Source organism: Sinocyclocheilus anshuiensis, unplaced genomic scaffold (assembly GCF_001515605.1).
Source record: "Sinocyclocheilus anshuiensis isolate Anshui unplaced genomic scaffold, SAMN03320099.WGS_v1.1 scaffold621, whole genome shotgun sequence".
In the NCBI taxonomy this organism is placed as follows: domain Eukaryota; kingdom Metazoa; phylum Chordata; class Actinopteri; order Cypriniformes; family Cyprinidae; genus Sinocyclocheilus; species Sinocyclocheilus anshuiensis.
In genome coordinates, this window is record NW_015537952.1 from 133449 (window position 1) to 151301 (window position 17853).

The 17853-nt window shown below is 37.1% G+C and overlaps 1 protein-coding gene across 1 annotated transcript in view; it reads left to right on the plus strand.

Moving 5' to 3' along the window:
* The window catches only part of LOC107664631 (dynein heavy chain 5, axonemal-like), a 113923-nt gene that overhangs the window by 71135 nt on the left and 24935 nt on the right, over positions 1-17853 (plus strand). Inside the window, 8 exon segments of the mRNA XM_016455250.1 lie at positions 2492-2668; positions 4768-4971; positions 6116-6295; positions 7676-7813; positions 8948-9083; positions 10252-10568; positions 12340-12495; positions 14816-14998. Of these exon segments, the coding sequence (XP_016310736.1) occupies positions 2492-2668; positions 4768-4971; positions 6116-6295; positions 7676-7813; positions 8948-9083; positions 10252-10568; positions 12340-12495; positions 14816-14998 (1491 nt within the window).

Genomic DNA, 17853 nt, shown 5'->3' on the forward strand with positions numbered 1-17853 from the left:
ACAAGGTAACAAGACACACCTGGGAAAGGAATCAAGACAACCAATGAAACAACAGGACTACAAGTTGACTACAAAAAACACTCTAGACAGGAAGTAACACAAAAGTCTAAACACAAGACAGGGGAAGATCATGACACTATCAAACCAGCATCCTGACACTGGATGCCCAGTGGGTTGTGGTCATAGCTTTTGGAAATCTAATCTCAAATGAGATGTATTGCTAGTAAAAGTAAAATTTCACTTTATTTTGACTTTTTTTTCTGTCAAAAAAGTACATTCTGTTGGGAAAATATTTATATGCCTTATGGGAAGCTACATTTTTTTCCCTTTCCAAGGCAATTAGAACATGCCATTTTGAAGGCTGTTAATTTGATTTATTCATTTAGATTAATTTATTTTTTTTAAATCTCCACAGTCAACTCAGCTGCTGATACTGCAGGCAATAGGCCTCGCCAAACCAGGGGGTTTCCAAGCATGTTGAAGTTGAACAGTTTTTAATTTGAAATACTCTTTAAAAACATGGCTCTCTTGGCACAAGATGTTGATGCACTTTTATTTTATTTTATTTATTATTATTATTTTTAACAATCAATGGCCCTGGTTGTTTAAGTGTTTCTGGCAGTCTTGCAGAATTCAATCAGATCTGCATCACAAATTATTGCAGTAACTTGTCAGAACTGATACAATCACAGATTTCTCACCTTGTAAAAACTGCCATTGATAATCTATTAAAGATGATCTGTGTTAATTGCTGCCCTTCTCTCCAGATGATATACGAGTAGTCTCTCATTAGTCAGACTCAGCAAATATTTTTCTTTATAGTTAGCAAATAAAATTTAAAAATGCACTCTATTTTCTAAATGCATGTTATACATTTTATTGTGAACAATTCATCAGTGCATAGGTTTAATTTCTTTACAATATTTTGATTTTGTAATTTTAATTAAAATGTCATAATTGGACCTTCTATTGAAAATAACAGGCTTCTTACTGGTGACATATGCAGGACTTTGTCCAATTAGACCACTTAAAGGGGTCATGAACTGCCTTTTTTTATTATGTTGTACTGTTCTCAGAGGTCCACTTATGATGTTATCAAGATTTTTACATAAAAAACATAATATTTTAGCAGTAATAGGCTATTTTCTGTCCTGTTTTGACCCCCCTGTCATCAGAACGCTCTATATGAATAGGCGTGGCAGATTGTAGACTCGGAAGTTAACGCCCTCTGCTATGATTGGCTAACAGTTTTGCATATTTAAAAATCTGCATGAATGTTTGACAGCTGACATCCTTCACAGATGGACCCTGCTGTGATTTAGGATAAAAACGCTAGTACATATCAAACGATCTGTAATAACAGACGAAGCAATTGTGACCAGGTAATAAAAACAGTTACTCACACTTGTGTGGTGCGACATTACTGTCGGATCCAATAGAGTCGGTACTGAATTGTCTTTTAATTTCAGTCTTTCAGAAAATCTGGTGTCGAATTGTGTCTTGTTTGTAAACAAATCCGCAGTGAAATGAAGTGAACAACCTTTTATAGACGCGGTCTGGAACTAAAGCTAATCCATTCTTTCCTAATGTTGGGATCTGATGGAAGGTTATGCAGAGACAGTGTTTGTCCACAATTTGGCTCTGCACAGTGTCTTGTTGTCTTCTGAGCCATCTTTATCGTCTGGTTTCTGTGTAAACCTGCGTTTGTCTCTCTCGTTATTTGCACTACATTTACGAATCAGTGGGCGGAGCTAAACAGGCAGTGCTGTAGAAGCAGTCATTGATCTTCTTCTGCGGAGGCGGGGTTTACCCACTCTGTTATGTCATAGAGCGGCACATTCCACAAACTGTCATTTTGGCAGATTGGCTTCAATATATTTTTAACGAGAAAGTTTTGAGTTCTGAAACTTACAGGATGTTTTTATAAAGATGTTATAGGATGTTTTATAAACATTATATACGATGTTTTACGATGACCTCTTATATGTCAAAAGATCAAGGGAATTTAGATTTCTCAGTTCATGACCCCTTTAAACCACAGCTCTGCAAGCTTACGTTCATCTACCGCCACATTTGAGTGCAACACCCACCCATCTCAAAATCCAATCAACAACTGATGCATAGAACCAAGTCCCCACCCTGGAGTTTTTCTTTTTCAATATTTTGTTACACTCTGATGTACATCACGATACAGAAGAAAAGATCTGTTGATACTTCGGTTTCTTTATGACTTTAAAGTTGTATGGTATTGTAGTCATTCTACTACGTTCTATTCTGTTCTAAATTAAATCCGTCATGCTGCATAAAGCTTGAAAGTAACCATTCAGTGAAAGAACTGCCTCCCAGTCACAGGCTAACTAAAGATCAATACTGTGCTCTGAAACATTAGGATGACAAATTAACAGCCCCAGAGTCAGAATTATAGCATGAAATACTACAGGTATTACAGCATTGATTTTAGTGTTTTAATTTGTTCTCATTTTTGTTTCAGGTGTTGAAGGAGGTGACTGTGAAGGCTCAGGCTGCTGAAAAGGTCAAAGTCGAAGTTCAGAAGGTCAAAGATAAAGCGCAGGCCATAGTGGACAGCATCTCTGCAGACAAGGCCATTGCTGAAGAGAAGTTGGAGGCAGCAAGGCCTGCTCTGGAAGAGGCTGAGGCAGCACTGCAGGTCAGGAACAATATGGAGCGATTACATGGCAACATTGGAGAGGAGAGAATGAGAGGAGTGTGATGTTTGTGGGGCATTATGGTGCCTGCAGCTTCAGTGTAATTACATGCTGCCTGTGAGGGTGTAAAAATAGATTGTGTGATGGCAGGGTTGCTGTAGGGGGTCTCGTAGCGAGCAGGGGTCTGACAGCAACTGCCTCTAACCAACCCCACACACCACACACCCACTCACTCATATAACCACACAAACACATACCCCACCTCTCCCCTCCACCACCTGCCCACTGTGTCCCTCCCACGAATCTGTCCATAATGCATCCCATCATACCTGGGACTCTTTCTTTTTTCTGTTTTGATTTTTCTGTGCACATTTCAATATGTCTGCTCTAGATGATGCAGATCACTTCCAGTTTAGTTGCAATAGTTCAATAACAGTTATTTCAATAACATTAATAACTAAAATTTAGCTACATACATTTAGCTCATTACTATAGCTTATAGCTTATAAATATAATATGTTAAAATATACTTTACTTATTTGGCATAATATTCTAATCAGATATTTTATACATTTTGAATGATTTATTGAGACACCCATATATGAGAAATACTGCACTACGTTGTTTTAAGTTAGTTTCACAAAGCTTTTAAAGCTCTCAGTATACTCAAAACGAAATTGAAGAACTTGTGTAATGTCATTTTAAACAAAATCAGGCCAAGACAAAGTATGTATCACTGTTATGTATTTCCTGAGAAAGGAACCAGATGCTTCATCATGATATTGACGCTATGGGAATGCCTTCAGTGTAACTGGTTTCTGAAGCATATATGCGTACACGCCCATCTTGATTCAGTACTGTACTCATATGATGTCACTATGTGCACTGGCATACTATAATAGGGCGTCTGTAAAATGTCATCAGCTTTGAATTGTCTTAAGGAGGATGCACAGGCATGCCTGAAGTATGGCAGCACAATGCAGCATCGTGTTCCTTTGTCAGGGAACTGGAATGAATGAATGAATACACACACGCTAATTTTAGCTAAAGCTATTTTGAACTTTGTTTTGTGCCTTTTGGAAAGAAGTCACACCATTATGTTCTTTGATTTCACTTGAAGTATTTCAAGGCATTAAGGGTCATAAACCTCCCTGTTTTGGCACTAGCCATTCACACCTCAGTTTTGAAAAAGGCTCAAAAATGGAAGCGAAAAGCTCAGGAGAGGTTGGGGGGTGGGAGGAGGGGAGGATAGAGCATTAGACCTTTTCTCATCCCACCCTCCAACCTCTCCTGTGAAGAGCAATGTCTCAATCACTTCCAGACCAACAACACACTATACAGATGAATGAATTTGTTTAATATTTAAAACCAAGATTGTTTGGGACATATAGCATACATTGTAAGTAATAGTGCTTACATTTACACTACCCTTCAAAAGTTTATTATTATTATTATTATATTTTTATTGAAATAAATGAATACTTTTAATTTATTATTAAATTAATCAAGAGTGACAGTAAAGAATGTTACAAAATATATTTTATTTCAAATAAACGCTGTTCTTTTGAATGTTCTACTCATCAAATAATCTTGAGAAAATTGTTTTCAATATAATATTAAGAAATGTCAGCATATTGGAATGAATTCCGAAGGATCATAAGGCAAAAAAAAAACAAATACAGATATTTTGATTGGTGGTATTTTTAAATGAGATACCCCAGATTAGCAATTCAAGCAGGGACAATAATAGCATTGTCTAGCATTCCGTCCATTCTGAATTTTCATCTTTTATCACTGACTTACTGTAATAAGTCAGCATACCCTAGAACACCCTTGCTACTCTACTCCTTTCCACTGGTTCACAGGTTTATACATCTTTCTACTTTATTCATATGAGATCAAATAAATCCATCACGGATTGCTCATTAAGCTTATGTGTGCTAAACTTTGTCAACCATGAGCCATAACAGCTGCCACTCAGATGAGTCGGATGACTCAGAGCTGCCTCAAACTAGTTGATATGTCAGAATGTTAACAAGATGTCTAATTTACTGCCATTCAGTTTCTTTCTGTATTTCTCTCCCTGTTTATCTGTAAACAGACCATAAAGCCATCAGATATTGCCACGGTGCGAACACTGGGCAGACCGCCCCACCTCATCATGCGAATTATGGACTGTGTGTTATTGCTCTTCCAGAGGAGAGTGAACACAGTGAAAATTGATCCTGAGAAAAACTGCTCCATGCCCTCCTGGCAAGAATCACTCAAACTTATGACTGCTGGCAACTTCCTGGGCAGTCTACAGGTACAAGTCTTTATACTAGATACCATTCTTGGTATTTTTCCCTGAAGGTTTCTTGCACCAAAAACAGTCATATTTTAGTTTGCATAACTATTTCCCGTTCTCTGCACAATTAAACAAGGCCGTTATGAATTCTATGTAAATGTCCTCTTAACATGTGAAAAAGTAACAGTGATTTGCTGTGTAGTTTATAATATAGTTTTAACTGCTTCTTTCTTCAATGTCAGCCCATTGCAAAGCTTAAAACACTGTGAAAACAAAGCACTCTGTTTTGTTGAAACCATGTCTTTTAGTGTCCAGGAATATTCAAATATACACTCTAAAAAATACTGGGTTGTTTCAGCCCAACTTTGGGTCAAATATGGACTAACCCAACTGTTGGGTTAATTTTTTAATACATTTTTTAAGTCCATATTTGACCCAGAGTTGGGTTAAAACAACCCAGCATTTTTAGAGTGTGTAGTGTTTTGTTTATTACTCCACTGTGATGGAATGGACCAATCTGAACACTGCATTGTTGATATGCATGTTCATGTATTATTTGTTGGGCAATTAAAATATAGCACCACTGTAGTTGTAACCACAAGGAGTTATTTTAGCTGTATTACTAGCAGTACCAGTAGTAGTACCAATATTGATACCAGTACTGCATGATTGGAAACTGGATTTTTACTTATGATGCTTATTAACAAACAGAAAGAAAGAAAGAAAGAAAGAAAGAAAGAAAGAAAGAGACTGACTGACGCTTATTAACAGAAAAAAAAAGAAAGGGAATCCTCTTTGATTTTTGGCTTTACACTTTCCGAAGCCAACAGATGCTGTGTCAGGAATTAGGATTTTAGTGGACAGAAGAGCCCTGGGACAAAATTCAGTTAAAATGCTGGCACGAATAAGTTCAGCTCTGACAGCTAATCAATACTGCATTTTACACAAACATATATTATACTGGTATATCTTGTAGAACATATTTTAAAAGCTGTCTGTTTGCTTTTAAGATAAGGTTCCATGCATAATCTGTATCTTCTAACAACAGAAGTGTGAGCTACAAATATCAAATAAAATTGGCATTTCAAGAGCATACGTTCAAATATGTTCCATATAATGTACACCTATATTGTTTTACTCCAGCTTTTGTTTTGTCCTCTAGCAATTCCCCAAAGACACCATCAATGAGGAGGTGGTGGAACTCCTTTCTCCATACTTTGACATGTCAGACTATAATATAGAAACAGCCAAGAGAGTGTGCGGCAATGTTGCAGGGCTTTGCTCCTGGACCAAAGCCATGGCTGCCTTCTTCTCTATCAATAAAGAAGTGCTTCCTTTGAAGGTCAGAACACTTGATTGTTTTTACATGATGCAACCTCACAGGCCCCAATTTAAACTGTCAAAACACTTAAACTGTCAAAACTATTAGTTTATGAATTGCTATTGATATTCGATTATTCTTTACCTTTGGGCATGATTTATTATTTTATCATCTTTTGATATGATAGCTTACTTTCAAACAGTTGCCTGGTGCCTCAGATGCACACTTTTCAAATACCACAAGAAATTCAAATTATAGCTGCTTTTAGTTCATATTTGTTAGCTTCAATACTCCTAATACATATTGACAAGTTAACCTTTAGCAGATACATACATGCATACCTTTATTATTATTATTTTTTTTTTTTTGTGGGAAAGCAGACAATTCTGTCTACCACCACCCCTGAAATACTTACCATCTTTGGACTAGTAATATCAAGTAAGAAATGGTGGCTGTTTAAACATATGAAACATTTCATGGGGCCTTTAAAACTGTAAATGTTTTTCAGTTGTTCAAGGGCATGATTTGAGTTTATCATTGGCAAGGACTAAGTAAACTTAAAGTCAAACTTTACAGATGCACACTTGCACAAACAGTTTTTTTTATGAATACTTTGTATTTTAAATTTTTTCTTGATTGATATTTTATACAGTGCAAAATCCAAACATTCAGTTTTATTTCACAAAATGAATTTAATGTGAAAGTTTCTGACCAAAATTACTTTGTGCAGCTGCGATTTTTTTTAATGTGAACCAGTGTGTGTAACCTTGTCGAAGCACATGAATAGTTGTGTACATTGTCCAAATTTAACATTCACCAAGCAACAAATGCAAGTAAAAACGTTTGTGAAAAAAAAAAAAGATTATTGCATTATGAATATTGTGATCAAATGTGCAGCCCTGCACTCAAGCAGACCTGGAACTCTTTAAAAACTGGAAGAAAAAAACAAACAGACAAACAAAATGTTGTAATATAATTGTATAATTTTTATAATTTCATCAGGAAAATCACAATTAGAACTGCATATTTTTTATGAAATGATACAAATGCAGTTTCTTTGCTCGTAAAAACTCTTTGCATTAAAAAACTTTGCATTTTTTACTGCAAAACAGTTAGGTTTCAGACTGCAGTTGGTTGCTTTTTGTGCCTTTAGTTAGCTACATTAAGTCAGAACTGTGCTCTAAATATTTATAGGGGTTATTCAGTAGTCGCCTTTCTTTGTTAGGGACATGGCCCTACATTGTGTACCTAAATCTACCCATGCAACACAGCACAATGATCATTTTTAGTTTTGTTCAGTGGAAAATGATTTCTTGTTTCCTTTTAGAATTCCTTGCTTTAACCTGCTGTTTTCCAGGAGCTGGATAAATTTACAACACTGTCTCTCTTCATCATCCTCAGGCTAATCTGGCAGTTCAGGAGAACAGGCTGGACATAGCTAATGTGGACCTCCAGAAAGCCCAGGCAGAACTAGATGCTAAGCAAGCAGAGCTGGATGTAGTTCAGGCCGAGTATGAGAAGGCCATGATGGAAAAACAGGTAACTACTGTGTTAAATAGATTAGGGCAGGGGTGTTCAGTCCAGCTTCTGAAGGGTCACTGTCCTGCAGAATTTAGCCCCTAAATAAACACAACTGAACCATCTTCTCGGGGTCTTCAGAATTACTAGAGACATCCAGGCATGTTGAGGGACGTTGGCTCTAAACTTTGCAGAACATTTGCTCTCCAGGAGCAGGGTTGGACACCCCTAGCTAAGGGTCAAAGCTGTCATCACGATGACACGAATAATCTAAATATAATGATATAATTTAAATAATCGAATAAATAAGGTTATAATAATAACCTTAAATTAAACCCAGAGAATTCACTGAGAAAATGTTAAGTTTCTTACTTGCCTTAAATTCCAGCAATAGCCCAAAGAAAATTCATCAAGATTTTTCCACTTTTCTAATTATTCTGTGAAAAATGGAGAATCAGCTGTCATTTAGTGCTTGAAGTAAATACTCAATCAATCACTAATTTGCATTTTTGCATAAAATTGAATGTAATGAGCAATTTTGTAAACAAATCTAAAACCATCTTGCAGATGAATCATTCAGGCTTGTACTCTGTGTGCCTCTACAAAATTAATACTAATGTTTTAAATGGTTTGAAGCAAACATCAATGTTCCCATTCACAATGTATAACGAGCCTTATTAACATTTCATAAATTGGTTGATAATTGTGTGATTAACAGCTTGACTGACTGATATCCTTTGGTGTTGATTTATGTCAGGCCTGATCATACGTACTTAACAGAACAGATGTTCACTTTACCAATGACTGAATAAAAATATGAATTGACTTTAAACACTGTAAGAAGTTTTACTAATTTACCTGTTTCCACACATTGAAAGAAGTGGAAATTGAAATGAAGAAAGGCATGTTTTTTTTTTTTACCATGCATAAAATCTCCTTACGTTCTGAATGAAACAGGTGCCCTGAGAAACAACACCTGTCTATTAAATAAGGCAACATGAATGTTCTTAGGTCACAATAAATTACACTGAATTGAACTGACATTCTCGCTCTTGGTAAGAGTCAATAAATGTGAACGAGCACAGCTGCACAGTGTGCACAGTGGCAGAATTAATCCTTCTTTATTTCTTACCATCTCTCCCTCTTTTTTCTCAGACTTTACTGGAGGATGCGGAAAGGTGTCGGCACAAGATGCAAACCGCCTCTAGTCTTATCAGTGGGCTGGCAGGAGAGAAAGAGCGTTGGACACAGCTTAGTAAAGATTTCGCTGCTCAGACCAAGCGACTAGTTGGTGTGTTTTTACATAAAACTTTCGGCCACTTTTTTTCTCTTTTAGAGTTTTACTATAACATGATTTGGTTGACTTTTTTGTAGTAATCACCTTTCAGTCCCAGATATGTCTGTTCACCAAAAATAAATTTTTACAGACATGTTGAGAATGAATTTTCATATATTAAAATCATTTTGAACATAAACTACAAAGATATTGTATCAGAAGAGCTTATTAGCTCTGTTTATAGTATTAGCAACAGTGTAGGAAAGCGTCAAGTCAAGTCAAGTCAAGTCACCTTTATTTGTATAGCGCTTTATACGATACTGGTTGTGTCAAAGCAGCTTTACAGAGTCAAACAGGAAACTAGTTTGTTAATGATGCAAGAAGACAATAACGGAGTCATATTTCAGCTGAAGTCAATACATTGATGATTCAGTGATGTCATCATCCAGTTCAGTTCTCTTCCAATAGTGTCTGTGTAATCAGTCAAGCGTCCCCAACTAAGCAAGCCAAAGGCGACAGTGGCAAGGAACCAAAACTCCATCGGTGACAGAAATGGAGAAAACCAGGCTCAGTCGGGGGGCCAGTTCTCCTCTGGCCATCACTATTACTTCTAGAACGTCTTGCAACTTTCTAATTGATTAAAGATACAATTTCCATGATGATAAAATATCTAAGCCATATCTAGGAACCAGAATATAATAGAGACTTGGAGCTGAACTCTTTTAACTTGGGCCAGTAATCAGCCAGCTAGCATTGTCGTAGGAACTACCCAGAACTCCCAAGAACATGCCCTCGTCCTGCACCATCTGTGGTACAGATATGAATGATACCTCAAATTTTTTGACTTCTTGTATAGTGGTGCGTTATTACAATTTCTAGTGTTGGGACAATTTTTGCTTAGAGAGTGATAAAATTAGTAAATAAATCATACTGACTTACACTGATGAAGGGACCCCAACCATATAAAAGGTTCAGAGAATTAAAGGGATGGGGTCTTTTGATTTGGACCAGTAATCAACCACCATAGCAACACCCTAGCAACTACCCAGATCACCCTAGCAATTGATTGCAATGCATTAAAACCATGTAGCAACATTTTAAACCATAAAACCATATAGCAATAACATAGAGTTTCACTCTATTCTTTTAAGTCTTAATCTAATCTTACATTTCCCATACTCAGGTGATGTGCTGCTGGCTACAGCCTTCCTTTCCTACTCGGGGCCTTTTAACCAAGAGTTCCGCAACCTTCTTATCACTGATTGGCAGAGAGAAATGAAGTCCCGTCGGATTCCTTTTAGGACCAATCTGAATCTCACTGAGATGTTGATTGACGCTCCCACAGTAAGTGAATGGAACCTACAGGGGCTGCCCAATGACGACCTGTCCATCCAGAATGGGATTATTGTTACAAAGGCTGCCAGGTTTCCCCTGCTGATTGACCCCCAGACCCAGGGAAAGATCTGGATCAAGAACAAAGAGTCCAAGAATGAGCTTCAGGTGACCACTTAGAATAAACACTGATGAGAATTTGCACAATGTGGTTCATTACATACTTTGAAGTGTATATGTTACAGTGTTGAAGAGGGGATTTTCCAGCTTATTGTAAGTATCCTGTAACTACAGCCAAGCTAAAGCCATCTGAAAAATAGTTAGCTACTACAAATTACTAATAGTCAAGTCAAGTCACCTTTATTTATGTAGTGCTTTGAACAATACAGATTGTGTCAAAGCAACTGTACAGCATTAATTAGGAAAATATTGTGTCAATAATGCAAAATGACAATAGTAAACACTCAATTTTCAGTTAAAGGCAGTTCATCATTGAATTCAGTGATGTCATCATCCAGCTCAGTTCAGTTTAAATGGTGTCTGTGCAATCAAGTCGACGATATCGCTGGAAATTAAGTGTCCCCAACTAAGCAAGCCAGAGGCGACAGTGGCAAGGAACCAAAACTCCATCAGTGACAGAATGGAGAAAAAAACCTTGGGAGAAACCAGGCTCAGTCGGGGGGCCAGTTCTCCTCTGGCCGGACGAAACCAGCAGTTCAAATAAAAATAAAAAATATATAATAAAACCTACAATCTAAATATATTTGTTACAGTAAACAACTAATAAAACATGAAAACACCATAGTTTATATAAGTGAGTTTAAAAACATAGTGGTGAAAAACAGCATTTGACTTTTTTTTTTTTTGTAAAATCATAATAATGTGGTTTTTGTGTATTGCTTCACACACAAACACACACAAAAATGCTACATAAAATCCACTTTATCATCCTTGTAATAGGTAGTTGTATATTAAAGGGCATGACAAAGGAGTAGAAACAAAGAGAAGTTTCAATAATGAATCCACAGGAGAACATGTAGCACAACTACAATAACACAAACAATACTGGACAAGGAACTGAAGGAAACACAGGACTTAAATACTATAGGGAAGTAATCAAGGATAAGCAGAACAGGTGTGAACTAATCAAAACCCATGGACACTGTCAATGGAAAAAGCAGCTTGTTACTGAGGCCCTTTCCACACAAGCACGGGTATTTTCAAAACCGCAGCTTTTTCTATGTGGTATGGCTGTTTGTCCACACGCAAACACAGTATCAGGTCACTGAAACTGAACCTTTTTGAAAACTGATGCCCGAGTGAAGATTTTTAGAAACTCCGGTTGCAGTGTTGCAGTCTTCACCGTCATGTTGATGGTGAAACTGGAGATTTTGGCTTGTGATGTCAGAGTGCGCGTTGTTATCTTCTTTGTTTGATGTCAGATTGTGCACCGCTATCTCCTTGTATTACATGAGGCGAGTCTGTGATTGGCCAACATGGCTTTACGGTTGGTTTAGCATGCTCTTGACAGCATTGTGTGTTTTTGCATTTTAATGTGGATTTATTTTTTTTTATTTTTAAACAAGGAGGACAAACTCAGTTTATAAAAATATCCGTGTACGTGTGGACTAGGCCTGAAAAAAATGACAAAACAATTCACTGTTTTTAAAATACTTTTTAGTATTGCTTATATCAAGGTATGATAACTTGATACTATAGGTCTCTGCATATTTAAAAGTTCAACACATATATTCTTAAGAAGCATGATAAAATCTAATTGAAAATGCACAGCTTTCACTGATGCATGGTTTCTGTTTAAGAGGTCAGACACTCTTTCAGAGGTATGACCTCATAACAAATCACCTCCTCCTCAGGTCATAGCTTTCCCCAGTAGCAGAACTTGAGCTGGGTCAGTAATGAGGTCTTCCTGTTTTCACAGATCACCTCACTGAATCACAAGTACTTCAGAAACCATCTAGAGGACAGTTTATCTCTAGGACGTCCCCTGCTCATTGAAGATGTTGGGGAAGAATTGGATCCTGCCTTGGACAATGTCCTGGAGAAGAACTTCATCAAGACTGGGTTCACATATAAGGTATTTTTTAGAGTGGTTCAATAAACCAACCAACCAAATAAACAAATAAATAAATAAATGTTTATAAAATAGGTCTGACATTGTTGTAAATGTACATTATGTTTTAAGCATTGAATGCACAAATTCCATGTATTTCAGTGAGAACTATGAGTGAGATTAAATCAACATAGCATGAAAACTATAGATATTTGGCTCCAAACTAGTCCATAGGCTAAATTTGCTACCAACGTTTTTTTTAATTTTATTGATACATTTAGTTTAATTAATTATGGAGTTAATATAATTTGCTAGACAATAACAAAATTACACAATTGTAAGAATTGTATACATAATTGTAAATTGTATTTAAACATGTCACAAAATTGATATAAAATACATGTAAAAAAATAAATGTTTGTCTTTCTAATTACTTTAATATTTGATTATAATATTATAATCACATTTATAGTTTTACTTTTAGAATATATTGTTTGATCTCCAGAGGCTCACAATCAAAATTCTATGAAGGTTATGCACCTCTTTTCACTGATTCAAGAGTTAAATGTTTTTTTTTTATGTTTTTTTAAATTATTTTATTTTATATCTTATTCTTGGAAAGTGGCAAAAACATAATGATTACATACAGGTATGTTCTCCTGTAATTTACTATCAAAATCTATCATATATAAATCAACAATATAGTGTAAGCTTGGAAGAAAATAGGGACAATATCATTAAAGGGAACATCATTTAGCAGTTCCAGTCATTTAAAAAAAAATTGCCTTTCATTATTTTTTTTACTAGGAAATGAACAAAATTGCTTTGCGGAATTAGAAAATACTGTGCATTTGTATAGAACCTCTGCTCTTTCTTATTATTTCCAAAGTTAAATTATAGAACAGATGAGCTGTGATTGTATTCAACACTCTCTCCGTCATTATTCTCTCTTGGAAAGATATTCATAGTGTACAAAATTATAGACAAGTAGGCCATAGCAAGTGCTCTGAAAGAACAGTTTTTTTTTTTTTTTTTTTTTTTTCATATGCTTAGAATTAAGAACGTCTTCGTTACGTATGGTGACCCTCGTTCCCTGAAGGAGTGAACGGAGACGTCACGTCGAATGACCGACGAAATTGGGATCTCGCTTAGAGAGACCAATCTACTACGGGGGCCTGGACAGGCGGGGCGGCTGGCCTGCGACCGGCTCCACGGCACAGCTTTGCTGGAGGCCGCAGGAGCGGGGCGGTGGCAGGGGGGGCCGCCCTCGGCGACGGCAGCAGCCGCACGCCGGGGGAAGGATGTACCTGATGGCCTCAGTCTGCTTTGGTCAGCGGAGAACTGCTGGGCAAGTTTTCCACCGTGTCGCCGAAAAGGCCGGCCTGGGACACGGGGGCGTTCAAGAATCGTGTCTTATCCGTCTCGCGCATGTCAGCCAGTCACAGCCAGAAATGGCGCTCCTGGACCACCATAGTGGACATCGCACGACCCAGCTGCATCTGCTGCCTACTTATACTCACGCTGTGATCAGCGGCAGCTGGATGCAATAATCGCATGCCAATGTGCATTGGCTCGTTTAGTTTACACTCGAAGTAGATTGGTCTCTCTAAGCGAGATCCCAATTTCGTCGGTCATCCGACGTGACGTCGAGAGTGACCGACTGAAAGGGAACCTGAAAAAGGACAGAAAAATCTGTTCCTGGTCAGAGTGATGACACCAGCTGTTCTGGCTGTTTACTGCTAGTGTGGGACACGACTGGGATTGACAATCATGGCCTTTCGGGCATCTTTCCTTGATCTCATTATCAAATATCCAGTTGCTCTAAAAATGTGATGCTGTTTCACCATCACACACAGCAGCTGCTTCACACGTTCAAAAAAGAAGTGGAAATAGCAAGCAGCGGAAAGAGCTCTGACATCTAGTCAACTCTATTAATACAAAGGTGTGAACACCTGATCACACGTTTTTTATAACAGAGACTGAATGGAAGATGTTGACATCATTTTATCATTGTCAAACCACTGCATAATAATCACATAACAGCCCTGTTCATTCTATTTCTGCTAATTGGCATGGAAATAAAATGAGTTACTCCCTGTTGAGATAATCGGCATATCATTAAACAACTTCACCAACACCTTTTATGTTTGGAAGGTCATTAACACAGCTCTATTTAGTAACTTCTCTCTAAGGATCTTTTAATGTTCAAAACTTAGTTATTCTTATGAAGCATCTTGAGATATGGAACATTCTTCAGTCTTTACTCTTCAGATATGTTTTCATGTTGATGTCAGAGCAGCTCTTCATCTGGCGTTTTAAATCTCTGACTCATTCTTGCCATCAGGTGAAAGTAGGTGATAAAGAAGTGGATGTAATGAAGGGTTTCCGTCTCTATGTGACCACCAAGCTGCCCAACCCAGCATACACTCCTGAGATCAGCGCAAGGACATCCATTATCGACTTCACTGTTACAATGAGGGGCCTGGAAGATCAGCTATTGGGAAGAGTTATTCTCACTGAGAAACAGGTATAGGCCCTTTGAAAGTGAACTCGTGTAAATGGGTGTAGGAGTGATCTGAAATGTGTGTTGGGGGCCTATTTTAAACTAAGCTTGGCTTATGAGAAGTAATTAGGTGATTTGACCATTAGTCCTTGCTGAAAGGCAGATAAGTGGCAGCTAGCTTAAGTAGATTATCACTTACTGCTTGGGAATCATTCTGTCTACTGCCGAAATTACCAGGTATTTGTTTTTGTTTTTTCAAATTTGTAAGTCTCTTAGATTAATTGTACTGTAATTTTAGATAATGCTTTAAAATGTAAGCCATGCTTTAGAAAAGGCTTTATACAATGCTTTTTTCAGTTATACCCTGGTGTTCCTCATGAAGGTCCCAATGGTACTACATGGAGAAAAAAAAAAATTCCCAGAGACATGTTTCTATGGCACAGCAAGCAAGAGTGAGAGAGTGCTTTGGTCATTTTTTGGGGTCAGTGGACAAAGAGTGTGAATTTCAAATCTCTGTACACTGAAAGACTACTAACATTCAGCATAGTCATAGAGACTCAAAGGATTTATCTAACACATCTCTGTTGTTTCATCCTCAGCACTGCAAAAATAATTCCCTGCAAAATATTGACTCAATCTTTTGTAGTTTTTGAGTAAAATTGTCTAACAAAAAACTTTAATCCAATTCATTTATTTTAGAAGTAAATATTCATACAGTAATCTCATGTTAGGCAGTATGTACTATCTGTAAATCTCAACTGCTTGATTGTTTAATTGAAAAATGTAAACTGTATTATAGCCCAGCGATATATTAATAGCTGGACATATAGTACATCCTATTGTACCTGTATACAGACAGTATATTGAAGTAAAGCAGTATGTTCTGTAAAGCAAATCTCAGCTATGTGATTGTTTATATCATCGCAAAAAAAATGGAACCTGTATTATCACACAGCTCTCCATATACATTTTTATCCGCATCCCTATCTGCATTCATACACTATATTTGCTTAGGGCGATATACTGTATACTATATAGCAAATCTCAACTGCTACATTGCTTATATCATTGCATTTATTAATCTTAGTTCATTTTAATTTCTATATTTACTTATACATAATTAAAATCAATGTGTATTGTGAAAATCACTATACAAACAAATTGGACATAGTATTGTTTGTTTATTTGTTTGTTATGGCTGAACCTAACAAATTTTAGTGAGGTTTATTCTCAAAATGAAAGAAAGATATAAACAATTCAAAAGAAATCTTGTCATCAAAAATATTGCCGGTGTTGTAAGCGTTTTTTGTGCACGAAGATTTGTGCATAGCACCTTAAATTTGACCCCACAGCTATGTCAAGCCTAAGAAGGAACTGCACCAAAGCTACGGGTGTCTTGCAGTAGTGCACATTGTTATGGAGAATCGCTGTCATCTCAGCTCATTTCAGCCTGGCAGAGTCAGATGGGCTTTGATAGTGCCTGCAGATTCCCAGGTGGAGAAAATTAAAGTGGCATTCAGGACATATTCAATGCTGGACATTGATTTGTCAATTAGGAATAAGGGCCTGAAACCCACGTCACCTCGTTACACCCAGCCTAATAAGAGTACAGATCCAAATGCAGCCCAGCACTGATCTGAATTATAATAGATTTATGGCCTCTCCTGAGGCTAGTTAGTCATCTCTGCCTGATGGGGAACTGCATTTCAGACTTAATATTGAAAAGGTACATTTGGACAGCAGGCAAAAAAAATTGACTGGTAGGCTAATGCATTTGACTGGTAGGGCTGTGAACACTAACCAAGCAATATTGACTGTATACTATACTATCATACTATTCTGAAGCTGGAAAATTAAGTATTTGACTCAAGCCTCATGACTCAGCGGCCTGAATGCCATACACTGGTCAATCAATCAATCAATCAATCAATCAATCAATCAATCAATCAATCAATCAATCAATCAATCAATCAATCAATCAACCAACCAACCAACCAATCAAGAAATAAATGTTGATTGATTGATTTAAAAACATTTAAAAACAACACAAGTTGACCAAAGTGCTTTACACTCTCAAAATTACAAAATGCCTACACACAAATACATTAAAACACAAAACTCGTCACTCTCCAGTCTCCATGCATCTAAGGACAATTAAATGCAACAGAGTAGAGGTGGGTCTTCAACATTTATTTAAAGCATTCAGTTGAGTCACAGGATCTAATATGTGGAAGGAGGCAATTCCAGAGGCATGGCACAGCCACCGAAAAGGCACAATCTCCTTTACACTGATCTGTTATCTCAAGTCATTGACTGAGTCATGTACTGCATATTTACCAGAGAAGATTTCCAAAATTCATGTTTTTTCAATATATGTTTGACCTTTTGTAAAACCCTGAAGGTTTAAAGGGGTCATATGACGTTGCTAAAAAGAACATTATTTTGTGTATTTGGTGTAATGCAATGTGTTTTTTGTGGTTTAAGGTTAAAAAAACACATTATTTTCCACATCGCACTGCGAAAACCTAAAACCATGTCTGCAATTGTGATCTGAGAAATGACAAACAACAAGCGCTACTCTACACTGCTCAAAACTCGCATTTGAATCATCATTGGCAAATTCTTTAAATATGAAAACGTACTTACAGGCTGTGAGTCAGAAGCGCCAGACTGTCCTTGCAAAGTTGGAATTGCCCCACTTTATAGAAACAGACAAGCATTGTAGGCTATACTCTCCCAGGGAATAGGCCTCGTCCTCCATAAAATGAGCTGCACACATCTGAATATTTGGGTTGAACTGTTCCGGAACAGTGTTGTAAATACAACATAACCACTGATTTCTAGTTGTGTCCTCTTTTGGAAGGCCAAACAAAGTAGTT